General features: G+C 35.3%; 5 protein-coding genes across 5 annotated transcripts; 2 read left to right on the forward strand and 3 right to left on the reverse strand.

Moving 5' to 3' along the window:
* Window positions 1-253: 253 nt before the first annotated feature.
* Window positions 254-4,553, forward strand: LOC132315643 (protein transport protein Sec61 subunit gamma-like). The gene is made up of 3 exons (XM_059813983.1): window positions 254-450; window positions 675-791; window positions 4,330-4,553. Exons 1-2 carry the CDS (start codon window positions 357-359, stop codon window positions 788-790), a joined length of 210 nt encoding a protein of 69 aa, XP_059669966.1. The 5' UTR covers window positions 254-356; the 3' UTR covers window position 791; window positions 4,330-4,553.
* A 2,221-nt stretch (window positions 4,554-6,774) lies between these two features.
* Window positions 6,775-12,836, reverse strand: LOC132315644 (uncharacterized). Its single transcript, XM_059813984.1, has 7 exons — window positions 12,662-12,836; window positions 12,533-12,576; window positions 11,196-11,253; window positions 9,323-9,416; window positions 8,622-8,706; window positions 8,477-8,542; window positions 6,775-7,105 (listed from the first exon to the last, which is right to left on the reverse strand). Exons 1-7 carry the CDS (start codon window positions 12,750-12,752, stop codon window positions 6,992-6,994), a joined length of 552 nt encoding a protein of 183 aa, XP_059669967.1. The 5' UTR covers window positions 12,753-12,836; the 3' UTR covers window positions 6,775-6,991.
* A 1,276-nt stretch (window positions 12,837-14,112) lies between these two features.
* LOC132315645 (ribonucleoside-diphosphate reductase small chain) lies at window positions 14,113-15,501 on the reverse strand. The gene has a single exon (XM_059813985.1). The coding sequence runs from the start codon at window positions 15,216-15,218 to the stop codon at window positions 14,229-14,231; it is 990 nt and encodes a 329-aa protein (XP_059669968.1). The 5' UTR covers window positions 15,219-15,501; the 3' UTR covers window positions 14,113-14,228.
* Window positions 15,502-16,360: 859 nt separating this feature from the next.
* Window positions 16,361-21,562, reverse strand: LOC132315646 (mitochondrial import receptor subunit TOM20). The gene is made up of 6 exons (XM_059813986.1): window positions 21,291-21,562; window positions 21,044-21,122; window positions 20,371-20,540; window positions 20,149-20,196; window positions 18,574-18,657; window positions 16,361-16,709 (listed from the first exon to the last, which is right to left on the reverse strand). The coding sequence occupies exons 1-6, from the start codon at window positions 21,384-21,386 to the stop codon at window positions 16,584-16,586; spliced, it is 603 nt and encodes a 200-aa protein (XP_059669969.1). The 5' UTR covers window positions 21,387-21,562; the 3' UTR covers window positions 16,361-16,583.
* A 2,824-nt stretch (window positions 21,563-24,386) lies between these two features.
* LOC132315648 (B2 protein-like) lies at window positions 24,387-27,681 on the forward strand. The gene is made up of 6 exons (XM_059813987.1): window positions 24,387-24,502; window positions 25,336-25,908; window positions 26,100-26,200; window positions 26,780-26,863; window positions 26,968-27,078; window positions 27,159-27,681. The coding sequence occupies exons 2-6, from the start codon at window positions 25,347-25,349 to the stop codon at window positions 27,198-27,200; spliced, it is 900 nt and encodes a 299-aa protein (XP_059669970.1). The 5' UTR covers window positions 24,387-24,502; window positions 25,336-25,346; the 3' UTR covers window positions 27,201-27,681.
* Window positions 27,682-27,907: the final 226 nt, after the last annotated feature.

Consider the following 27,907-nt stretch of genomic DNA (forward strand, 5'->3'; position numbering starts at 1 on the left):
GTGAATATGTAAAAGTAACGAAGTAATCAAAACTCAACTTCTATTATATATATATATATATATAACAAATGAATAGATAAAAATATGAATCAAACTTGCATTTAATTTGAATATAAAATAAGAAAGATACAGAAAAATCCAATTTGTTATATTAAACGTGAGGGTATTTTCGTCCGACAGGTAAAAGTAAATTCGCGCAGGCGTAAAACAAAGCCGTGGTGGATCCATGTCAGTTAACTCAGTTTCACTGTACATTTTTCTTCCGTTTCTTCGTTTAGTTTAAATCGCTCATCATCATCTTTCGTATCTAAGCCTTCTCTGTTCTTCCGATCCTCTCCCTCTATACACACAAAGCTATGGATTCCCTAGATTCCGTGTTCGATCCATTGAGAGAATTCGCTAAGGACAGCGTTCGCCTCGTCAAGAGATGCCACAAGCCGGATCGCAAAGGTAACATTCTCATCTAACCACTTCTTTCGCGTTAGGTTTTTGATCGATCCATCTTTTTGAATTTCGACATGGTGCTGTAACACTCTCATCGAACCGATTGGAGTTCTGTTCAAATGGTTTCTTATTTTATTTCTTGTTTTTCTAAAAAACCTTCTTTCGATTTGGATTGTTATGAACACTGATTGATCGATCTGATCTGGAATACACTGTGCCGGAAATTGTAGAATTCACGAAGGTGGCTTTCCGTACAGCGATTGGGTTCGTGGTGATGGGATTCGTTGGCTTCTTCGTGAAGCTGATCTTCATCCCTATCAACAACATCATCGTCGGATCTTCTTAAGGTAATCTTCTTTGAAGGGATATGTTTATTGTTTTATTTATCGTCTTCAATTTGTGTAAAAAGGATTACGATGCAAATGATGCAGTCTCCATTTCTTTTGTTTGTGAAGGACTCGTTGTTCGATTTTGATTTCGATTTCGCTGATTAATTTATGAGTTTATTGTAGCTTTGTCATTCTGCGGAGTTAATTGCAAGTTTGATGGTTAAATTAAGATCCCATGCGTTTTGTTGTGAGATGTTGTTTTGTGATGCCTTCAATTTCGATGATGTATGTCCCCTTTAATACAGATCAAGAAACAGATGTAAACACAGGTTGTTTTTGAGACCTGATATTTTTTATTTTTAACATAACCAAAGTCTGAATTTTGCCAATTATCTATAACCATAATTAGCGAAGTTCTGTCTTCGTTTTTTTTTTTTTGGTCCAACAAGGCAAATTTCATTGAGGCCACACAGTCCAAGTTAAGTCAGAAGACTTCTCTTGTAAGGCCTTCTTGCTCAACATGTGAGCCCCTGTATCACATACACGGGGAGTCCAAAACAATGCACGAGGTTAACACTATCCTCCATCAGAATTTGGGTTGAACAATCCACTGGGTGAAGCTGCATAATCGACTTACAGTCCCCTCAATGTCAACCTCTCTGTAACCCCATTGGGCTAGGAGATAAATTGATTCCTTCCATACAAATGCATCTGTTGTTATTGCTGTAGATAAAAGGGAAAACAAGATTGATGCAACTCTAACTGACCTTCCCATCCCTTAGGATCATTCCACCCCCTCCCTCTCTAGACCATCGATGATAAGAAGCATCAATATTCAATTTCAACCTCCCTTGCACTAGAGGCTTCCACAGCTGCTGAGATGGTACTGATAGAGGGGATGATATCGAATCGGTAGGGTATTCCAAATGCAAACTATTATGGACAGATGAAAACTTATTAAAATGGAATAAAGCTCTCTCAACAACTTTATGAACTTTATACTCTTGTAGTAATCACACGTGATACAACTAAAAACACAATTGGTGGAAGCTAAGCTTTTCAAATCTGTTTTTATAGAAATATCCTTCCACTGATCAACCAACCACACCCACCTCTGTGACCGGACAGCAAAACCAACAGGAAATACCACCCTCAAAAGGCTTAACCTCCAGATGACACGTGCAAAGGGACATTCAAAAATAACATGGGTTGTACTCTCATGTTGTCCACATACTTTACACATACCCAATTCCACCAAGTTCCTGTTTTCCATATTTTAAAAGCGTACAACTGCCATAAGAAGAAATTAATCTTCCTAGGAACCTTGATAGCCCAGATGCCTTTCCACATGGAACTCCTCTCTAATGCATGACTACATTCCCCCTGGAAAGAGGATGCAATAAATCCATTTTTAATTTATAAGTTGATTTAACAGAAAAATGACCACTAGGAGTAGGGTTGCAAATTAAATGAGCCGAGCCGAGCCTGAGCTTGTTCGGGCCCACCTCGTTCGTTTGTGGGCTCAGCTTGGGATTGTGACGAGCTCGAAAAGTTGAGCTTGGCTCGTTTAATAACAAACGATGTTCGGGCTCAATTTGAACGTGTGTTCAAAATCAGTTCATCATAAACGAGCCTACATAAGTTTATGTTCATTAATATTTTTCATGAGCCTACATAAGTTTACGTTCATGAACCTATACAAGCCCTACTCAATCATGTGCTCACGAGCATATTCGAGCTTATGTTCACGAGTGTAGACGAGCCGAGCCTAGCCTAATATTGTTTGGGGTCGGCTCGTTTACTAAATGGGCCTCGAAAACGAGCTCGAGCTTGGCTCGTTTGCATAATGAACAAGCCTGTTTCAAGCTTTAAATGAGTTGAGTCCAAGTTGTTCATTTATAAATCAGTTCATTTGCAGCCCTAATTGGAAGTCGGTCCCCTAACTTTACAATCTAACCGAGAAATAATCTTTAAAGGAATCTGAAGAACATATCTAGCATCCCTTGAGTTAAACAGCCACCAGCGCTGCCCTACCAAATCGGATACCCATTGCACCCTGTCATCTCTTCTAACAGAATCCAAATTTTTACTGTCCAGAGCTGGGATCCAATCATCCTCCCAAATTCTCACTTGAGTGCCATCCCAATCTCCCACCTAATGCCTATTAAAGAAATTTGGTAATAGACACTTTTACAGTAAATGATGGATTGCTCCCACAAATGCTATGAACAAAATGGAATTATTGCATGCATGTGATTATCAAACAGGCACAAAAAACTCATGCTATCATACATGTAACTGTAAGATACACAATCAAGGGCGGATCCAGGAATTGTTAATGGGGTGGACTAATATTTTTTTGGGTGCGCTGATACTAGTAATAAATTTTATTTTTCGGACCGGGCTAAAATTACCTATAGTTTTTAGCCTTGTGTTGTCCTTTGGGTTCCGCTCCCCCTTTGGAGCGTCTTTCAATAAATTTTACTAATAAAAAAAAAAAAAAAAAAAAAAAAAAAAAAACCTATAGTAAAAGATTGTTTTTTTTTTTTTTTTTTTGGTGGGGGGGGTTGGTTGAGCAAATTGGCTGTACTGGGGGAGATCTTTTATCTGTTGCTCCATTATTGAACATACCATGTGCTGTTTTCTGTACTTGGTAACTTTATTTGTTAGTTTTTGATTACCCATAGTAGTGTTTCTTTTCTGCACTTAAATGACATTGAGAACAGTTTGAGTTGGTGGATCTCTAGTATATCTTTAGAAAGTTTGTTATCAATTGAATTGGCATTTTCAAAGAAAGGTTGGCCACAATGGTAGTCAATTCAGTAATGGACCTTATTCCCTCACTTTCCAATGAGGGGCGGCTTGTGCTTTTGTATGTAGATTTCCATAATCAATAAATTGTATTTCTAGCCTACTTGAGGAGTTTTGTATCAACTTGCAACCTGGAATTTTGTGGGAGTCTATTGGCTCTTTGTATTGCTGGTCTAACGAATGTTTTACATCGGAAACTTTTTTGTTGTGGTTTAGGTGGTCGATGTCAAGGGGAATATATCCTAAACGTAATTTGAATTATTGCCTGAATATAAATTTGCAAGGATCTATATATCTTTTGCATCAATGTATAAATAAAGTCATTCAAAAGGAGAATTTATATATATAGGATCATCACCAAATTCTTGGCTTGACTGGTATGTCAACCACTTCCCAAAAGAGGAGGTTGATTTGAATTGGCTCGAGTGTTTAAGCCCCCACTGGGTGTGTGTGCATGGGTATGTTTACCCAAAAGAAGAACAAAAAAAAAAAAAACATTATATTCATATATTATTCTTATTATTCAAGTATAATTTCAGGATCAGCTTTTGTTTTTGGTTGTTTCCTTCTAGTTTCTACATTTATCTCTGGCACTGTGTTATTCTATACTCTTTAGGATGGCCATCCTAGTGAATTGCAAAATATACATATTTTGGACTATGCAGTTAAAAAGTTAAATGATTTGTTATAACTATATCTGGAGATTTTGGCTATTTGGGTTGACTGATTTTTGTTAAAACTGCAGATCATTTGGAAGTGTATGGTGCAAGAATGTCAAAAGGTGCAAAATAGACAGAGGGACGCTTTACGCTATGTGGGATACTTTTTAACTGACACTTAAATTTCTTGAAAATTTGTTGTTCTTTCCTTCTAAATGGCTCTCATATTTGATGTATCCCTATATTTGTGCTTTCCTCTTGGTAACTCTTTTGCAGTTTTGCTAGTCATTAATAACTTTTCTAGATAAAACTTGTGTCACTTTCAAGTTCATCATAAAATCCCACATTTGAGAACAAGCCTTGGTGCAAAGGTAAGGTTGCTCTATTGTGACTTGGAGGTCACGGGTTTGAAACTCAGAGACAGCCTTTGCGTATGCGGAAACAAGGCTGCATGCATTTGCCCTTAAAGATCTTGCATTTTACATCATTTCATCCCGGAAATGAAAAGTTGTCAAATGATAAAATCCTTAGTCATTTTTAAATGGAACCAATTTCTTTGATCTTGGATATCAGGTGACTTTGATTCATCCATATGTTACAATGGCAAATGGTGTTTTATTTTTTTTAGGAGCTGCTTCAATTACATGTAACCCACCTTGCTATCATTTTATGGCACATCACTCCCAGAGCTAAGTTTTTGTTAAATAACTCCTTTAACCTGAAGATTTCTCTTAAGAAGATGAAATGATATTTTTCACTATTTTGATATATAAATGTTTTTGAAAGCTACATTTTAATAAATTTTCTATAAAATAACATGTGTTTTTTAAGAAGCTGCTGGTTTTCTATTTTTGACAATATATATACAGTTGGTATAAGGGTCTTTCCATTTTTTTTTTTGGGAAAAAAATGAAAACAAAATTGTCGCTAAATAAACTAACTTTTGCTTTACTTTTGTTAAAAAATAAAAATAATAAAAATAAAATAAATACTTTTTGAGTCATTTGCTATGAAATTTATCCATTTTGCTTCAAATATTTTCTGACCAAAAAATTATGATTATTGTATCGTCAGGGATTTTTTTTTTTTTTTTTTTTTTCCACCGAGGTTCGAACCCCTGACCTCCCTATGAAAAGTATGGATCTGATATATCTAGGTCATAGCCTGTTTCATCAAGAATTAAAATCTGGAACAGTACTTATGTAAATGGGATGTTTATCAAGTCTTTAGAAATAAAAAAAAAAGAAAAAAAAAAAAATCTTTAATTAGGCTTCGTTTGGTTAGATGGAATCAACTAGAAAGAAAGGAAAGAGAAAATTTTTAAATTTTTTTTTAGTTTGGATAGAGGGAAAATGAAATGTAATAAAAATTTTAATTTCCATATCAAGTTATTTTCTCCTACAACATTTCCCGCAAAAAACACAAGGAAATAATATGTTATTGTGAAAAGAGTGTATTTTACTATTTTTATTTGACATTCCTAATTTACCCAACAACTAATGCAAACTTCTTTCTTTCTTTGTTTTTTAGTGGTTTCAATAGGCAAGTTCTCTCCAAAAACATTTTTTTTTTTTGTTTTTCTAATGAGTTTCTAAGATGTAAGTTTTCTATAAAACAAAATAATAAAAATAAAATTGGTTCTTTGTTTTTCTACTCCGTTTTAAAGAGACAAGTTATCTACAAAACAACTTATTTATTTGTTTTATTGCCATCAGTTTCTTCATCTCAATTTTATATATATTGTTTGTCATGAACTAACAAGTAGTTCTACTTCTACATAGGAAAATATTATGGAATCTTCTTTTAAATATAAACAATAGAAATAAATATATAAATAATTATATTATTAAATTTAATAATTCATCATTTTACTATTTATTTGTTATAAATAGACATTATCAAACACATATTCATTATATTTTTTAGTATTTGAAATTATAAGTATAGTTTGGGTATGTACGATCACTTTTTTTTTCACTGTCATATCATCCAAATTAACAAACTAATATTTTCCTACAACTTTTTTTGAATAAATTTTCATTCTAATAAAATGTATGTTAAAAAATAACTTTTCTTTTCATTCACTTCACTTTCCTTTCATTTTCCATTTAGCCTGATAGAAAATTACCACCATAACCAGTTTCTAGTTTTTAAAATTTTTTTTTTTAAGTCATAAATTTCTTTAAATGCTGCAAAGTTATCAACACACTTGAAACTCCCAGTCAAGTGACGCACTAATTAAAGCCTCCCAAAACTCTAATAACCAATCGCTAACTCAGTGTAGCTCGGCTCTGCTGGTCATCACAATTAATAACCATGTATCTAATCACTACGTCCAGGAAACTCATTTCTAGTAACATAATTGGAAGAAGGCTCAAGAATCATACTGAATCCTTCCCCAACCAAAAACATTATTATACCCCGGAATATCATGTCATCATATTGACAATGGTATCCTCACCCAATCACATTTAGACCATTCGGACAAAATTTGTAAACCACTTTTGACAATTAAAAGTGGATTGCTGATATGATAAAGTAAACAACAAATTATCTTTAAAATGGTGTTATGTGATTCCACTGGAATATAATGTCAAACAGATAACCCTAAGGTACCTAAAATAAGTATACAAGTAGATTCAAGCCATTCACTTAACATTCAAGTAAGCCCTCTTCAAGTTCATGTCATACCCCCTTCTTAATCGGGAGTCCTCCTATGAGTGTGAGGTGCAGTAGGTGAAAATCCAACTATCTTGGCCTAAATACAGGTGATACCTTCCTTCGAACAATATCTTGGATCTGTTCCACTGAAAAAACTGATGCCTCACTATCAAAATTGGCCATCTCCATCTGCTCACGCAACTGCAAAACACAAGGCCAGTTAACGAATAGATATATTATGGGGCTGTATTATAAACCACAATGGGTCAAAGTATCAAGACAAAAGTTGTTCAGACACACAAAAAGAAGAAGAGAGTATGATTGCCCTCTGCTTCCCATGCATTCTATTGCCCACCACATCCAGCCACAAAATTGCAGCTCCAAAAGGAAGGTACCAGCAATCAACTGACACTAAATTATGCTAGGTTTGGTAAGAAGGAAAGAAGAGGGGTGGAAGGAAAATAGAAAGGAAGGAACAAATTTTTTTCATTCTGTAGAGATGATATAAGGAAAGAAAGGACGAGTCCTCCTCCACAAATTTTTATCCGCTCAAATATGGGCGGAAGATAGGAGAGAAATAAGTGAGCCTATTACAGAAGTTTTTAAATTACTATATCATCCTTCATAAATATTTAATAAATCCCATAAATAAAGTAAGGGATGGGTTTAATGGTAAAAACAACTTGAAAATTTATCTCTCCTTTTATCCTACAGATCAAATTAAATTGTCAGTTTTTTTCATTCTCTTCCAAAAGAGGGAAACACTTAATCTCTTCCTTAGGGATGTCCCAGACTCTCAGTCATCATTTCTTCTCTCCCTTCCGTTCAATTTTTTTCCTTCCTACCGAACGGAGCACAAAAGGGAGTGGAAGCTTTGACTGCAAAATATCAATTGGAGTTCCACATGATACCAAATCACCGTAGGTAGGGCTTTACCATTGGCACCTCAAAATATATTGGCTCATGCCTTGCCTAACATAACCAAAAAAAAGTGGAGAAAGGTGTTCATAACAAGCAACAAGGATGATCTCTTTATTACTTTCCTAAAAAAAGGATGATCTCTTTATAGCTTTCCTGAACCAACAATTCCTGCTCTAACACAACACAATCTATAACCTCTATATATATATTTTTTATTAGTTCTGCAACAGTCAGGTTGCACCTCGTACTAGTTAACTTGATCCCCCAGCTCTGGGGAGAGATTGAGCTAAGAAATAGTGAATGTTTAACTAGTTAATTTGCTAAATAGATCATCAATCTCCTAACTTTGGGACCGAAAATAACTCTCCCCCCAATTCATCACCAGCATGGTTATCAAAATGAACCAAATATAGGATGAACTGTCAGCAGTATAAAGTATTGGGCCGAAGCAAACCAAAGAAATGATATTCCCTCCCAGGTAATCTAATCTGCTTACTATTTTCCAGAAAATTAAATGATATAAAAAATTAAAAAAATAATAATAATAAAATAAAATTTATATATATATATATATATATATATCATTTCTATGTCCTGAGGTCCAAATCAATGATGTCCACTGCAGTCTACTAAAGCATATACAGATAGTACCTTCTCAAGGATCACAGACTGATCATCCAGGTGAAAATATCGCATGTGCTTCAGCATCTCCAGTTGCTGCCAAAAGATTCAACCCAATCTTCTAATATATCCATTTTCCAATTAATTCCTTCAAAAAAATTTAAATAATTTATACCTGTTCTTGTAATTCATGTTGCATGTGCATTCTTTCAGCAAATTTATCTGGTCCAAGCTCGGCTTCCTCACAAGCCATCTCTTCCCTGTCATTTCCATAATATTCATAGCATCAGCCATTTTTCTACACAACTAATAATTTATGTTATTTTACATCAATTGATATTTTGCGAGAAGAAATTTCAGTATTGGTGGAATGTCTAAAATTGGATTGTCAAGTGTGAAAATGCAGGTTTAAATGTGCGGAGCTGCTTTGTGCATAATATTGCCAAGTATCCAGTCCACCCATTCCAATAATCCACACAAATCAGCATCAAACTAGGTAACGACATTTAAGAAACCCAACAGATACTCGACAAAATCTGAACCTTACTATCAGGAATTAACTGCATAAATTTAGGTTCCCATTTCGCTGTAACACCATAGTTTCAGTTAAACCAAGATGGTATCATATTTTTCTTTTTACCATCTCTACTAAAACAGAAATAGTCCAGATAAAATTTCCTTCTTCAAATAGATTGTAAGAACTTTGAACACAAATGCATCAAATGAGAAAAATGTTTACATAGCAGCTGACTTGGACAGTTGTCCAAATACCTTGCCTGAAAAATGCATTGAAATGGATAGGAACTCTAAACTACCACAAGACACACACACTGAGACTCTGTGTGTGTGTGAGAGAGAGAGAGAGAGAGAGATTACTTTGCAACGAATCCATAAAAGCGAATCATTAGATCCTGGTCATTCTCATAAGTCATATTCACTTTTCCCAAACAAGCTAGACCAAACCTTGGATCTGTAATAGAAAGCATGATTCTTAAATGTTAGATATGCAGTGATATTACAAAATAACGTCTACCATTGGCTCTTTAGACCAATTGTTGCACAAACAATGACCCAAGAGAGGGTGTGAATTGGGTCTTTTGGCAAACTATAGTAGATTTTTTACTTTTATCAAACATTTAATGTGCAAGTAGATTTAGCAAATGGAAATGCAAATATAATCCGATTAAATGATTCTAAAAGTGAGATTTAACAAGTATGTGCAAACGGTAAGGTTACTCCGTTATGACTTGGAGGTCACAGGTTTGAAAACAAAGAAGCAACCTCTTTGCATAAAAGGTAAGGTTGCGTACATCTAACACTCCCCAGACCCCACAATGGCGGGAGCCTTATGCACTGGGTTTTGCCATAACAAGTATGTGCAAACTTCAATTTAAAAGCTTTAAAATAAAAGTTAGCAAATATATATGCAAGCTAAAAATTAAAAAGGGTGAAAGTAAAGAGATATAAGGGTAGAGAGATGCAACAAACAGAACACAAACTCGTAAAGTGGTCCCCCCCCCCCCCCCCCCCCCCGGGCCCGGGGCTGGGCCTACGTCCTTGCCTCAAGAGCACCTCTAAAGAATTCCAAATCCACTATACCACTCTCCTTGTGGAAAGGAAACCTTTACAACTTCTTACGGGTCGAACACAAACCCACTCTCCTTCACAGGCGGAGAGCAAGCCTTTACAAGAGGCTTCACAAACTCTCTTTCTTCCTTAAGTGAAAATCCCTTCACTTAGAACCCAAAGGTTACACCAACCCGCTTTGCACTCCAAGAATACGAAATGAAGTTTGGAGTGCAACAATAAATATCTCTTAAAAGATAGATATGGCAATACAAGCTCACAAACATAGAGTTATAGATGAAGTATTCAATAGAAAATTCAACTCTAGGGCAATGATGAATCACAATGAATGATTTGCAAGATTAGGCTCAATGGTGGTTCCTACGAATGAATGATATGCAAGTTTAAGCTTAATGGTATATCTTACCTGCAAAAGATCTTACCTACAAGAGATGTTCAAGTTTGTGCACAAAGTAGGTCTCTCTCTCTTGCGCTCTTGCACACCCAAAAATGTCGAGGGCATTGGGTATTTATAACCCTTTTTGAAATATGATCGTTAGAGCACTTATAGGTGTGTTTGGTGTCACGTTTAGCGAAATGCAGTGCTTATATAGAGCCCAAAAATGCCTTTACAGTATTTTCAAGAATTACGAAGGCATGGATGTCTATCTAGAACATATAGACGTCTGTAAGACATTTTGAGAAAAAGTTGGATCTGCAAGTTAAGCACATAGACGTCTATGCATTCACATATAGACATCTGTAAAGACTTTTTTTTCCTGAAAAACCTTCACTTGCAGTATCTGGCAAAATCATGAAGACGTAACGTCTGTAAGACGTTTGGGACTTTTTTTGCCTTGAGTTCATTTCTGTCTAGGCCATAAGGACGTCTTATCAAACCATTGAGGACAAAGGGAATCTTCTATACATAATATGAAACAAATACATGTGGAAAGGAATTGAAGAACATTTCTGGTAACTGAATTCTGCCACTGAAGCTTGTGGAACAGAGGCGTAGCCAACCAACAACTGCAAACACATCATAACACGTGCAGCGCCACTAGGAGGTGTCATTTCACCCATCAAGAAAACATAATATACTACCATTATTGAGAAAGAAGTCAACATTATGCGTACAAAATTTGAGTTGACAAGGCTATTATATCAATCAAGAGAAACTTACCAACCCCCATCTCCAAAAATATCTCCTCTTGTATCGCAGTGGTTACAGCAACAGCTTCCTGCATAATATTAATACTAGATGAAGCACTAAAATGATTAAACAAACCCCCCAAGAAGCTGTTAACAGAATGTTAGAAATAATATGTGGAAGTACGACAAAGGGCTCACTCCATATAGCCCCACACAGAGCAAAGATAGTCCTTTAGTCATCGTTTTATATTGTCTACAACAAACTAGTCTACATCACCAACAGGCCAGTAACCTAGTGGTACTAGGCCCCTACTTTCCGAAGGGAGGTTGGGGGGGTTCGAGCCTCCATAAAGGCATGTGTGTGTGAGAGTACCAACTAAGAAAGGAAAAAAAAAAGACTAATGTACATCATTACATGATCGAATAAGCTAAATTACAGGCTTTGTTCAATTTCCAGCTACTTTAAATATGTAAAATTGGTCTCCTTAATTTATCAATAGATATATAAAAAAAGCTTCATTCAGGACATGTACATTGAGAATCTACATAAGGTTTTCTGGTTCATGGATATACCCATCAAATGAATGATCTCTAACCATCTTAGCATATCTTGTCAAACATGCAATGAAGCAAAAATTCCCTCATAAAGTAGCTTAACTGTCGACTTCAATATTCAATTTCCAGTTAATGTCTCACAGTTCCCATCTCACTGACCCAATTCCAACACAATTGGTATTGGTACCAGAAAGTTATAAGATTCAGAGTTTGACATCTTCTGCATGATAAGTAAAAAAAAAAAAAAAATCAAAAAGCCAAAATGGTAGAAAGACGCTAGAAATCATAATAGCCGGCAAAAAATGGGATTGGGTACAGCCTTTTATTGATTTGACAATAAATACAAAGTCATACAGCTTCAGCATCCCTTTGGTCATCAAAAACAATAATTGAGAAAAAGGTACAAAGAAATGCTCAGAAAGCCCCTCTCCATTTTCCCAACTTTTTTGTTTTTTTCTCGAGAATTAAATCAACTTCAAAATACAGAAGAAACAAATTCCATGCAGAATCAAAATAATATGATAACGTAAACAACTAAACCAAAGACTTCAACCTAGGCAAGATGATAACTCTCATATAAGTCGCTTGATATTATAAGATGAAGAAAAAAAAATAAAAAAAAATCATAAGAATACAAGACTCAAGATAAGTTACTAACCGTACCCTAAAACCATAACCCTAAATTTTCATGATTATAGTTTAAATCAGCGGTCTACAGAAGAACTAATTTAGGTCAACAGTAAAATTCAGAGCCAAGCCACATTGGAGAAGGAATGAAGAACGAGTAGCGGATCGAGTAAAGGGCAAAATTACCTGATTTTCATTCAGGACAGCGTCTGCAATTCGGTCCTTCACATCTACATGTCAATTTGACAAAGAAAAAAAAGTGTTCATAACGCTAATTGTGAAGAGAGAGAGAGAGAGAGGGAAAAAAAGGTTTACCAGGTTGGGAAGTGAGAAAAGAGAAGCGATCAAAGAGATGAAGCAACTGTTCTCTGGACAACATTCCCGAGCTCTGGTACTCGTCGCTCATTTCCTTCGTAGTAGAACAGTGAGTTTGTTGCGTGAAATTGTGAATGATACGGTGATGAATCAAAATTTCATGGAGCCAAAAGATTTAATCTAATATTTATATTACGGCTTTTTATCAAACAAAATGGTTTCCGCGGATGGCCCACCCCATGATCCAATCACCGCTTACATGGTGCAATGTAGACCATTTTTTTATTTTATTTTTATTTGATGGAACATGATTCATTATCCATGTAAATTTATCTCATTTTGGCTAAATATATAGTGACATAAAGGCAAGAGTGACAATCTAAGAAGCACAGTTATTTCTTCCTATCCGTATTTGATACCTACGGCACTCCATTGACCATTGATAATTTTTAGACATGTGTCTAATATTTTATAGTCTTTTTTATTATTTATAAATGAATTTTATTACAAAGTCGCGGACATTTCATAATCGTTTTTATTATTTAAAAATAATTATTATTATCTTGGACACATCTTTGACACTTGATTGATACATTTTGAGTATTTGATTAACACATCTTGACTCTTGATTAACATATTTTAAATATTTGACTAACATATCTTACACTTTTCGTCTTATATAAAACAAATACATGATACTCTTGAAAACAACATTATAATCATCTATCAAAGTATTCCACTCCTAATAAACAAAAACATAATTATAATGACAAGATAAAATATCAAATGTGAAGATAAAAATAAAAATCATCTAAATCCTTTTCCTTCTTGAATGCATTCTTAACATTGCAAATGAATATAGCAAAGTCAAGCTCAATTCTAGTTAGTTTAACTTCATTTATGAACTAGTGCAATATAATTTTTTTTTACTTCTTAACATGTTTTTCTAATTTTATACTTTATTTTTCTCAATTATTTATTTATTTTCTTTATAAACAAGTACTACAGCTAACTTGGTCAAACTAAACAAAACGCACTAAACAGTCTAAACACTTTCCACACGATCATGAGCTTGCAAAAGTCAATTTCTTTAAAAATAAAAAATTAAAAAAAAAAAAAAACTACTTAGAATCAACCACTTCCATTTTTTAATAAACAAATTCCAAAAACACACTCAATTTTTTTTTTTTATTTGTTCATTTAATAAAAGAATGTAAACCATCATGAATTCCATATTTGTTGTTGTAATTACTGTTATTAATTTTTTGTTTTTTATTTTCATATTCAAATGCACTAAAAAAGAGAAAAAAAAAAAAAAAAAAAAAAAAAACACGACAAAACAAAAGAAAAATCAACATCTATACAAATTTCAGTTATCCTTCGGTTCAACATTACACCAATTGAATGCAATAGGCTTGAAACTTAAAAAATAATAATAATAAAAAAATAAAATAAAAGCAAATTTTACATTTTTTTCTTTTGTGATATCTTGAGAAAGAAATTGAACAAACAAACAATCAACCCCCACCATGTGAGTAAAAAAATAAGTACACAAATATAATTTGCATCAGAAATCCTCATCCATCTTAAACACATGGGTCCCACCATCTCCATTCAAATTGGACATCACGGAAGCCTTCTGATACTCCCCAACCCTCTTCTCAAAGAAATTAGTCTTCCCCTGCAACGATATCAGCTCCATCCAATCAAACGGGTTCTGTACACCGTACATCTTTCCATATCCCAAAGCTCCCAACAACCTATCAGCCACAAACTCAATGTACTGACTCATCAGATCACCGTTCATTCCCACTAAAGCGCACGGTAATGCGTCGCACACGAACTCTCTCTCTATATCCACCGCGTCAGCAACGATTCTCCTAACTCGGTCCTCACTCGGTTTCATCCTCAACAACCCATAAAGCAAACAAGCAAAGTCACAGTGTAAGCCTTCGTCTCGCGAGATCAACTCGTTTGAAAAGGTCAATCCAGGCATTAACGCGCGTTTTTTTAACCAAAATATCGCACAGAAGCTTCCAGAGAAAAATATTCCTTCCACGCACGCGAAAGCGATGATGCGTTCAGCGAACGATTCTGAGCCGTTGATCCATCTGAGGGCCCAGTTTGCTTTCTTTTCCACACAAGGGACGGTCTCGATCGCGCGAAAGAGTCTGTTCTTCTCATTCGAATCCTTGATGAATGATTCGAGCAAGAGACTGTACATTTCGGAGTGGATGTTTTCGATGGCGATCTGGAAGCCGTAGAAGGCACGAGCCTCGGCGACTTGGACCTCTTTCATGAAGCGACCGGCGAGGTTCTCCAAAACGATGCCGTCGGAGGCGGCGAAGAAGGCGAGGACATGAGTGATGAAGTGCTTCTCGTCGGAGGTTAGAGATTCCCAATGACGGAGATCTTGGGAGAGATCGACCTCCTCGGCAGTCCAGAACGATGCCTCGGCTTTCTTGTACATTTCCCATATTTGTGGGTATTGAATTGGGAACATACAGAATCGATCTGGGTTTGGGGCCAGCAAGGGTTCTTCAGGGAGTGCCGGCATTTTGTGTGTGTGTGTGTGTGAGAGAGAGAGAGTGTGTGCTTTGAGTTGCAGAGATTGGGTTGGTTGCAGAATGAGGGGTGTGTGTGAATTTTTATAAAGGGAGTAGAGGGTTTGAATGCAGAATATGAGCGGGTGATTTGAATTTTGATGAGAAGCTTGCGCGAGAATGAAGGTGATTTTCAAAATTGTATGAAACTGTCTAGGCTGTTTTGGTGATGACGTGGTACCTTTATGGGTGGATTCTTATATTTTAGTTTTCAAATGCGATGATGACATTGGTTGGGGAGAATTTTTTGGCGCCACAAGAGTCTGTTCGGAGTAAATTAAACTTAAATGTTTGAAGCTATCAACAGGACTATAAGCTTAACTAAAACGGAGAAATTCTAAAATATGGGGGCTAATTTGACAAATAATACCCCTCCTAATCAAAGCTTTCTGTTTTCTAAATGGATTGATTAAGAAGTGTATCACTTGTCAAAATACTTCCAAAATATTATAAATTTTCTCACTTGTCAAAATACCTCCAAAATATTATAAATTTTCTCACCAAAACAAACCCTAACTCAGTGCACGAGGCTCAATAGTTTGATTAGGAGAGTGTATCACTTGTCAAAATACCTCCCAAGATATTGTAGAATTTCTCACCAAAACAAGCCCTAACGAGTAACGAGACTAAATAGAGTTTTACCTCCACCCACATGACTTGTTATTTCAATATCACAATGGAACAGCCTTACACCAAGACTCACCCTCACTTGGTAATATGGTAACAAATGTAAAAAGATTATGCTAATAAAGTACTGGCAAACAAATGTTAAATGGTGCAGGTCCACCAACTCTCATGCATACATCTTTGGTGGCAATATTGCAGCTACATGAGATCAAGGCATATTTGTGAATCCAAAATGAGATCTTTAAGAATCTTAAAGAGGGAAGTCTCCCTCCCAACATGCACTGGGAAAGCAAAATCGTACATAATACCTGCCAAATCCTTTATGGGGTTGATGCCTAAACCTTCCATAATCAAAGCCAACCCAGGACCAATAGCACCCACTCAACCATACACAACGAAAAGAAAAGAAAACGGAAGAAAACAAGCTACTAAAAAACAGTTAGAATTACAACACATAAAAAACAGCATATCCAAAAAAGCTTCCTAACCATAATTTACTAGAGATAAAATATATAATTATCCCATATAGAGGATACAATTTCTTAAAGATCAGTTTGCATTGGCAAAGAACATTTACTCAGGTCAAAAATTAACTTGTGAATAGTTAGACAACTTTAACATGTGAGAGAAAAAAAAAAAAAAAAAAACTAATGAATGTAGTTCCACAAAAGACCCCACGACAAATGATTGGCTCATCTTGGAGGAGGTGGAGGTACATGAGATTTTGCGAATCCAACCCAAGCAACAATGCCAACTGCAAGTATTATCCATCCAAATACATCGTACTTGAGATCATTGTTCTTCTTTTTCTTCGAGCTCTGTAAGAGGAAAAATAAAATAAAAAATAAAAAATTTAAACATCACGGGAGCATCAAGATACCAATTGAAAGGCACTCCAAGCATGAGAAAAATATTGCCACCCACTACAACACTTTTTCAACTGTAGGTAGGGCTGAAAATGAGCTGGGCTGTTCGCGAACAACTCGGGCTTCACTCGATAAGAGTTCAGCTCATGATTGTTTACTAATAAACGAACCGAGCTAACAATTTTTCAAGGTCATTTCATAAATGACCCAATCTCAAACAACGGTGAGATCGGCTCATTTGTTTGGGAAAATGTTCGCGAATCGAGCTCCGTGAACAAGCTCGTTAGAACTCGATTATATATCTATATATTATTTGTGTGTGTATATATATATATCATGCTATGTATTATATTAGTAGATAGAGTCAAAGATTCAAAATATCTAAGCAATTGAATTATTAAAATTATTTAGTGGTGGCTTCCCATGTACGCTTCACGCCACTCAAGACTCCAGTCTTCCACTTCTGAGGCTAGTCACTTAAGTCTCTACTCATTGTTCTTAAGTAGGAATACTATGATCTGCATTGTCTTTCCCACTCTCTCTTAACTTTCATGCTTGCGGTCTCGGGAATTCAAACCACCCCGACCACTTTCTACAGCTGGGTTTCTCTCTACTTTTTCTCTTTAAATCTCTCATTCTATCTCCCTCTCAAAATTCTCTCTGCTAATGTTTTACAGCTTGAAACAAGTTTAGAAACGGTTGCATTTGTGCGTCAAGCTTGATAATCAGCTTGAGCTCGGCCCGTTAAATTAAACGAGCTAAGCGAACCGAGCTCAGATAGTAATGGGGAAGCTCGAATAGCCTACTAATTGGCTCGGATCATTTTCAGCCTACAGACTACTTGGATTTGAAGGAAAAAAAAAATCATCTTTTCACATTACGTCTCTCTGCAGTTCCTTTGCAAAGGACCTTGGATTGCGCCATTGCTCTGGGCGCATATCAATTCTACCTGCTGGTAGTTCAGATGGGACTTCCCCAATCGACTGAATGAGAGGGACCCTCAGCCCTTCTTACATTGGAATTGATCATGCCCAGAATTGAGGCGACAAAGCAGTCGGCCAGTGAAGCTCGGTAATGTATCAAATCGCCTAAGACATCCTCTCTGTTGTTGCTTCGTATTCACCTTTGGCATATGCCTTCTCTGGCTGCTAACCCTTCTTGTTACGTAACTCCAACCTTTCACTCTCTACTGTGCATCGGTCACCTTCCGTTGTCTTAGCGAATATTAATAGTATAGGCAAGACTGCTTCACCCTACAAGCCCAAGGCACAACTGCAAGTAACACCCTCTCCACTCCCACTCTATTCACCAACCCACGCATACAGAGAAAGAAGTTGCATGACATTAAGGCAGGAGTTCATTCTCACAAAAACTTTGTTACTTTAATGAGTAATCAGCCTTCTCTACCTCCCTCCCTCTCTCTCTCTCTGTCTCTCTCGTGCACACATGGCTGCATGTACAAAATCAAGATACGCAACACAACTCAAATACCCTAGATCTTCAGCTAGAACCATTCTTATTATCTTATTAATCTTAACGAAGCCATTTATCTACAATCATGAGCTGTCTGACTCTGAACCATCTATAGCCCACAAGCTAACATCAAAGTTAACATCTAAGGCAAATTAACAGCTAAACACCCCTCCACCCAAAAAAATAAATAAATATTATCCCACAATCCCACCATATATTAAAGGACTCTAGTGCTTATTGGATTTATTATACTTAATGAACCAATAACAGCATTATGTACAGTGAAATCCTCATTTAAAAAGCCAAAAACAGAAAAAGGTATGGAACAACGTAAAAAAATTACCTTTGCACTTGAAGTGGAAGGTCCCGTTGCCATAGCCTGCTGGCCCAAACCATGCTTATGGATCTCCATGTGTAACTCAGGGGCCTATAAATTCAATAAATATTTTCATCAATGAATTTGAAAACAATTTCAAGCTAATAATAGGATCAAACTGAAAACATATTTGTTCCGGAACTATGAATACCACACATCTAGAATAAACAAAATTGATTCAGCAGACAACAAACAATAATGACCAATCAAAACATTTCATACTTGACACTTACAGAACTTGCTATCATTCCTTCTCCGAGCACCAATGACCAGATGGGAATTGGTTAACTATTAATATTAAAAACCACCATACTAAGTTGTCAAGTTATTGTCCACCGTGCAAATCTGGATGCCTAGACTGCTCTTCAAGGTTGGGAGTTGAATGGTTGGACAATTCAAGTTGGCATTACCCTCGTGTTTAAATCATGCCTATAATAACTTCCTTCTAAACTATTCACAATACAAAAGCTACGTTTACTTAGTGTTGGCCTGTTCAATGTCCAATGACCTAGTGACCTGCTGCTAGTATGACGCTAACCTTGAATAACCTTAGGTGTCAGAGATCGAGAGTTCAAAACTTAGCCATGATGATTGTTTGGCGAAGAAAAAGAAATATCAGTTCAATAGTAAGCAAGAGAAAGGATAAAATGAAATAAAAACACTTCAATAAAAGAAAAGGCTTGAAAGGAGAGCGCTAACTCCCTTACCGACGACCAAACTCCCCTGTTTTCCCTATAATTTAACAATAATAATACATCCCATGCTACACATTGTATACTAGGCAACACAACAAATAAGTTCATCACATAATCATATGCGATACTCGAGCTTTACATTTATGAGATAGAACAAGAGTTACAAGACAGAGACATGTGCTTAGGTAGTTGGCAAAATATGTACAACATACTTGTGCAACAAAGAAAAAGAGGAGCACATTCTTAAACTTAATGGATTGGAAATATTTAATACATCATCAAATAAGCGGAGATAATGAAAAGTCAGGATCTCTAGAATATAGGAATTCCTTACTAAGCAAAGGATTTGCAGCTTCTAAAATATAACCCTTGAAAAATTATTTTGTCATTTTATAGCCCATTATTGAAAAGCAAAAGAGTTTCAAAGATCTAGGTTCACTCCGTAAGCAACCCAAAGTAGAAAAGACAGCCAGCAAAATCCTAACAATCATGCCCTTTTTTTGTTGTTCTACGTATATAAAAAAGGTAAACCAGTTAACCACATAGAGAAATTGTAAAACAAATCATATGATTACAAACCCCTGTGACATAAAACACTGATAGAGTCATAAATACAAATAAGGGGTTTCCACGTTATCTGACATACAAAATACAAAGTTACCCTTGATGTCAAACAAAAATAAAAGCATGCCACCTCCTCTAATCATTAATTAAGTGTTACTATAATCAGCACCAGTGAAACAAAATCAAGTTCTAACTCACAGTTAACCACAATCTGAGTACATAATGTGGGTAATTCCAAAAAATAATAATAATAAAATAATAAACGAATGATACGGATGTGTACCTTAGCAGCCACTTCTAAGGATTTGCAGTAAAGCTCATTATCTGGTTCCTACAATTCGTAGAAACTGTGTGTCACATCTCCAAAATCATACAATAGATATAAATGTGCAACACACTAGAAATTCCATATAATACATGCACAACAAATAGAAACTCATTATTCCAACAAGTTGAAGTGTATCACATGAATATAACTGCATCCAGGTCAAGAATTAGAACTCACCTCATCAACAGCTTGCTGAAAATACTGAGTTGCCTTGTCAAAATAACCCTGGGCCTCATCTTGACCAGGAGTCATAAAAGCATGAGAAGTGTGTGCATTACCCAAGCACCAAAGAGCATCATGCTTTTTCGGATTAACCACCAATGCTTCCTCCAGCTTCGATATCGCCTCTATATAAGCAAATTCATCATAACAATCAAACTCTACAGTTTTCAAAACTTTCAGAACATAATTAAATCAGTAAAACATATTAATTTTAAAAATACTCATTTTACCCTAAAACTTTGAATTATCTTCATTAAGGCTCCGTCTGTTTGAGCATAAAATATTTTTAGGAAAATATTTTCTGGTGTTCGATTGTCGTGAAATATTTACGAAAAAAAAAACTATTAAAACCTAATAAAAATAACTTATTTATCAATTTTAGGTTTAGGCAAGCTATTTAACAAGTCTCACGTGATGGAATTGACCTCAACCTCAACCTGCCAAACACCTAAAAATAAAAATAAAAAAATATATTTTTCCTGAAAAAAGAAAATATTTTCCCAGGATAATATTTTACAAACGGAGCCTAAATTTGAGTCTCTCTCTTGCCACTGAACTGAATTATCAGGAACTATGCATGCAAAATATATATACATATATATATAAATTAATAAGATGAGATTGGTACCTTGAATCATCTTCTTTGAATCGGGAAAACTTTGGAATTGCGATAACTCGAGCAACGCCCCTCCCCATCTTGTCAGATTCTGAGGGAGAAAAGAAAAAGAAAACGAATTTCTTCGTGTAAGAAGATCTATAATCAATTCAAATCAAGGACAAAAATTCATATCTGCAATGTATATGTGTATAAAGAGAGTCAATGACATATAAATATATATATATATACATATATATATATATATATATGTACGAACCTCGGCATCGAGTGGGTTTTTGACGTAGGTGACTTCGGCGGTCTTGCGAGCATGTTCGAAGAAGAAGATGCGATCGAAGTCGCTTTGCACATCCATGTCGACAGATTCAAAATAAGCCTGCGTTTGTTTTCTGCTACCAACAAATCTAATCTAATCTAAATTCTAAACCAGTCAGTCAGTCCTATATGTTTGCAATTACTAATTAGGGCTTCTTTCTGTTTTGAGAAGAAACTGAGAGAGTAGTCCCTTGAAAGGGAACGACATCATACGAAAATAATTTATTGTTTGACACGTGTAAACACGCGCGCTGTGAGAAATTGGAATAGCTTTTGTTTCCTCGTGATCGTGATTGTCTCCAAACTGGACACGTTCGTTGCGTTTAATGATGACACGTTACAAGTGGATCATGCTGTATACCTAGTTACGTACAAATATACAATATACTATTTTTTTTTTTTTTTTTTTTTGGGAAATAACATGGCAATGAAAACTAGACTCCAAATTTTAATGAATGGGTTAGCTGGGGAGCTATGGACATGGTCCACAAGTGAACAACAAAATATCTTTGACTTCATTAATTTGGAACATTACAAAAGAAATTAAATCTTTCATGTTATTATTATAAAATATTTAAAATTTTCTCCTTCACACGCTATGTCATATTTATAGTGTTTGAGGTCTTTAGACTCTGGGTTGGATGCATGTAAAGATGATTTCATAAATACTACTATAAGATTTAACCTTTTAAGTCAATGAATTAAGAATGTTTATCCTGTTACATGCACTTGATTGTTACTTTATTCATGTCACTTCACTATACACTTGATTATTTGGTCATCCCCTAGGTCTAACCCTTGCTTTATTGTATATACTATGCTTAATTAGAGGAACTAATTAAGATAGTAACTTCTTATTGGAAGGATCTATTTTATTTTGGCCTTGAGGCTATAAATAACCGTGAAAATTACTGACGTGACTAAAAGAGGAACCAAGTCATGTCTCTTCCACCTTTCTATTGACCTGGATCTCTCTCCTTGTGAGATTAAGCCTAAGTAGACCAAATATCTAATTTAAGTACAAACAATGAATAACAAGTGATATTTTCTTAGAGAGAAAGTTATAACAGAAGTAGTTATCCATTGTTACTGTAGAAATAACTGTTATTTATTCAAATATGAAATATATTTTTGTACGCGGAAGGGAGGTTCTACAGCACACAAATTCATGTTTCTTTTTATTGGTGTTTTTATATATATTCCTATTGTAACTTTCCTTTGTGCATTAATTTTAGTTTACCTTTTTTTATGTATTATAATTTTTTAAATTTCAATTAACAAGCAGCATCTCATTGACTCGCTTGCATGAACAGATTGACAACAGACTTCTAAATACCCAAAAAAAAAAGGCCCAAGTAATCCAACATTTTGTATGTGTTTATCTTATTGTATATTTTCATTCTTTAGATGACATAGGTTAGTTGTGTGGTGTGACAGTGAGAATGAAAGACAAGCAGAATGGGCTGGCTTGGGATGTGGCCTTAGGCCCTGTATACGATGTTAATCCATTCTGGGCCAAGCTTAAATTAATTAGTTCAAAAGTCATCCTTTCTCTAAGGCCTGTGAAATGCGTGGCAGTTTTCTGATGTTAATACCACACCACGTTTGTTACACCACAACCCACCTCACCTACCACACACATGGAGAGAAAAACCAATAATGCATATATGATATTTTCCAAAAAAAAAAAAATAATGCATATATGATAACAACTGATCGATGTTGTTTAAAGGCCATGGTCTTCTTCTTAGGGAACATTACAACTAGACTCGTCCTCTGTTAGTTTATTATTTTTGTTAAAATTCAAGTTGGTTCACTACAATTATAAAAATGACAATGGATGTAGACCTAATAGCTTATTCGAAAGAGAATTACTAGCTAGTTTTTAATTCACCATCATGTTTATTAGTGTTATTTTAAAATGTTTATATAGTTTTGGTACAACATTACCCCCATAATGTGGATGAAATTGTAGAGTTGGCATAATTTTAATGAGATCTTTATTCAGCATGTTTATATTTGTGGAGTGACTAAAAACAAGATACTGGGAAGTAAATTATGTGTTGCATTTATTGGTTAAAAATTTTGAAAAGTAAACTTAGATGATTTCGTCAGATGATTTTTATCACTAGTGTCGTTCTCATCTGGTATTGTGCGAGGCGCACCCCTTTAATACGATGAGAAGAAGTGGGCCACCCTTTTTATTTTTTATTTTTATTTTTCTTGTTTCAATTTTTAAAGTTAGGCATAGTAGGCGAATTGACATCTATTAGAACATCTTCAATACCCTCTCAGAGTCAAAATATAACAGATGGGTGAAAATAATACACTCTAATGGCTTTCAAAAGACCTCTCATATTTTGAGATTGTCAAAAATTCTTTGAGAGGTTTTTTTTTTTTTTTTTTTTTTTTTCATACGGTGTCGTTTCTCAAAATATTGCAGGCGAATGAAAATAATACACTTTAAATAGTATTTTGGATGAAATGTATTATTAGAACATAATTGCTAAAATATAGTATTTTGATATTCTAATTCTTCTCAAAATATAACTGTGACAAGAAAAGAAATAACATTTTACATGGGGATCCCTAATTGAAAAGAAAGGAGAAGATTTGTGTCATTGGTCCATTCTTATGGAATTAAGGTAACAGTGACAGTGATACTTTTTAATAAAAAATAATTTATGAAAAAAATAATTGTGGGATATTATTAGTGGCGGCATTATATCAACCTAACGTTGTAATTTTGATTTTTAAAATTGATCCAACGGTTCACAATTACTTTTATGACAGCACTCCACTTCTGATCACTTGTTCAAGTGGCCAGCAAGACACATAGCTCAGACCATACTGGCAAAGTAGCCCCATTCGCATCAAAGACGCGGCTCTTTCCTCCCCACACAGAATATTCCACAGTGGCCATGTGACAGTGCTAACAAGTGTAAAGCACGCAACCTAGAAGCGCGTCGAATTGGCAACCAATTATAGCTTCTTTGTCGTTTTTGCCAAGAATTTCAAAAATCAAAGTGGCAGTAATGTAATACAGCTTCAACGGTATGGGCATTTCAGCCTACAGATGTATATATATTCCACTGAAAAATCTACTTTAGCTTCATCTCTGTCGCAAATTCCGGGTTTTGCAGCAAGTAGATAAAGGTACTCTCTCTCTCTTTCTACCTTTGTTGGATCCCCAAAATCTAGGGTTCTTATTTCTGATGAATGTTGAATATTTTGGCTGATCTGTTAGATCTAAGACTTCAATTCTCATCTTTTTGACTTGAATTGAAGCTGCTATCATTTGCTTAACTGCATAGTTTTTTGGTTAGTCAACTGTGTTTTTCTGCAGCTTATGCTCTAGTGGATGCATTTTGGTTGAATTGTTTGAAAATTTCATGTATTGCATGTTGATTGAGTTGCTTAGTGCATGCTAGGTCTTGGTTTGGACTAATGTTGGTCAATTTTTAGTTAGCAATTATTGAATTTAAAGGAATGTTGGACTAAATTTTTTTTTTTTTTTTTTTTTTCATTCTTCGAACTAAGTTGACTTTTTAAAGTTTTTTACCCTTTATGGCTGCTTGTTTCTGTTAAAACATGGGTAGACTTGTTAAAGTTTATCTAGAGTAAGAGTGTTCCCCCCCCATCCCCCTGAAATTATAGGTTTGAGTTATTAAATGCATGTTTATGCACATATGTAAATTGGTATTTCTGTCTCATCATTTACATTTGACAGTATTGATATTAATTTGGCTTAGCAAGTATAAAGTTGCTTTTTCTAAATATATTCTGAAGGGGCTTACTTTTAATTTGGTTAATTATAATTAAAATATTGTTTTTTTTAACCCATTAAACAGATTTCCTTTTAAGTTTCCAGTGTCATAACTCATTCTTAGAGGGTAGACTTATGCATGTTTACTAATTTGCCTCCCCCTTTTTATTGTTGTTGTTGTGAAATCTTCTTACAAGATTCCTTGTGCATGTAAATTTACTAGATTTTACGAGCATGGAGAACATGCAAACCTTTTGGCAATTGGGTGACGAACTTCGTGGACAATCAAAAGTCTCCGAGGATCGCAAATGGTTAATGGCTGCTTCTAAGTTGGCTGAGCAGACCACTTCCAAGGGGGAGAGAAGGAATAATCTGGATCTCTCAAAAGGCCTAGCTGAAGTAAGGATGAGGGAAAATATTGGGTTTCAGGAAAATAACAAATTCGAAAACCTCAACTTGAATATGTTAAATTTGGAACCTAAAATGACCGAAAATGTGAATAAAAATCCCTTCAGGAATGGTATCTATAATATGAATGCAGTGTATCAGAAGGGCAATGGTAATATTATTGCAAATATCACTGGTAACAAGTATAGCGGCAACAACCATAACAAAGAGCCCAACAACAATGGAAATAATAGCAATAACAATAATGAAAATGCAAACAGTGCTGTTGACAAAAGGTTCAAGACCTTGCCTGCAGCAGAGACGCTCCCGAGGAATGAGGTGCTTGGTGGATACATCTTTGTTTGTAACAATGACACAATGCAAGAAGATTTGAAGCGGCAACTATTTGGTAACTATGATTCTCTCCTTCCTTCCTTCCTAACCTTGAAGAGACTTGTATATATTATTGTGATCTGACATGTTTTGGATAGTTTTTGGAAGTACCAATATATGCTGATGATGATCAGAGATATTCTGTTTTTTATTTATTAGGAGTTGCAGCTTACAAGTAAATGATTCGTGCATATGCTTGTTTTGTAGGTTTGCCACCGAGATATAGAGACTCTGTTCGGGCAATAACACCGGGCTTACCCCTATTTCTCTATAACTATACTACTCACCAGCTGCATGGAATTTTTGAGGTTTGTTGTCAAATACTTGTTAAATTTTCTGTTGAATTATTCTGCAATTCTTGAGGTGCAGTAGTCTGTGTCAGTTTAAATTCTGATTCTTTTCTCCTACGGTCCTACTATGAATTTCAATTGATGATACTAATTTTGGAAAGCTTTGTTTCGTGACAATGTGTATTTGAATTGAAACTGTTTTATGTATATTACTCTATGAACATTGGTGTTTAAGCAGGTCATAAAAATTATCATATTCCCCAAGATGAGCTATAATAAGTTTTTCTTTGTATTGTTCCATAATTATTTTGTTTTGGTAATTCCAGGAAATGGATTAGCACTATGCTATATATGATTAAGTTACATTGATTTCCAGACAATTCTCCATTTACTTCTGTTGTACGGAGTATTTGATAATTAATAGAGAAATGCTCTTGAGCAAGTGAAAGAATGTATATTTCTGTGATTAATTTAGCATTTTTGTGATATAAATTGCGTGTATTTTCTTTGATTAATTTTACATTTTAGTGATATAAATTGGCTTAGTATTTATATAAATTTTAGAACACTATTGTTTCTCAAACTGATTTTTTACAGGCCGCAACTTTTGGCGGTTCCAACATTGATCCAACTGCTTGGGAAGATAAAAAATGTAAAGGTGAATCGAGGTTTCCTGCACAGGTACAGTAAAAATGATGGATTTGAACATCATTTTTTTAAGGGTTTGGAGGATTCCCATTTTACAGGCTGCCAAGTGACTCTCACTTTTATTTTTCTGATGTTAGGTAAGGATCCGTATTAGGAAACTCTGCAAGGCCTTGGAGGAAGATGCTTTTCGGCCAGTGTTGCACCATTATGACGGTCCCAAGTTTCGTCTTGAGCTCTCAGTCCCAGAGGTATGATAATTATTAATGTTCCTCGATGTTCAAGCTTGTGTGCCAATACTGATTGATACATATTCTGCTTGGTGCTGCAGACCCTGGACTTGTTAGATCTCTGTGAACAAGCGGGCTTTTAAAGTCTAGTCATCTACATCAATCTACTCTGTGGCATAAGATGTTGGTTGTATGTGCGTAATGTTATATAGGTTTTATGGTGCACGTCAGTGGTTCGTGAGCGGGCTTTTAAAGTCTAGTCACCTACATCAATCTACTCTGCAGCATAAGATGTTGGTTGTATGTGCTGAATGTTATATAGGTTTTATGGTGCACGTCAGTTGTTCGTGCACGTCAGTTGTCAGTGACTTCAGGCTTAATTTTCCTTAGAGCGCAAGCTTGGGAGTCAAAGTCTGGTTGGGAATTTTCTCGAGATGGCATATGCCAAATAAATATAATCGTGTTGTGAAAATGTATCTTATGTAGCTGCTCAATCGTGTTTTATAGCGTTGTAATTTGTAATCTTGTAAGACGAGAACACCTGACTGTATAATGGTGAAGTCCTCTAAAGATGACGACCGTTATGTGTGTCTATTTTGTGCAATTGAACCGAGTTTCCTGCTACTGTTCTGTGTGGTGATTTTAATAACAAAATTTGTTCACTTAACTTTGAATCTGTGAAGAGTCTGGGCAAGCGCTGTTAATTTATAATAATTTCAACTGTCGCTCGTCTTTACAGATGCATACCTGGAGGTGGAGAGTACCATTCACCATATGACTTGCAACATTTGGTTGTACTGCTGTTCGGTTCAATTATATTGAAAATATAAGGCACAAATTCTTGGCCAAT

The sequence above is a fragment of the Cornus florida genome, unplaced genomic scaffold (assembly GCF_030987335.1).
Source record: "Cornus florida cultivar Cherokee Brave unplaced genomic scaffold, ASM3098733v1 CherokeeBrave_3.0.0_Hap2_Chr07, whole genome shotgun sequence".
Lineage (NCBI taxonomy): Eukaryota > Viridiplantae > Streptophyta > Magnoliopsida > Cornales > Cornaceae > Cornus > Cornus florida.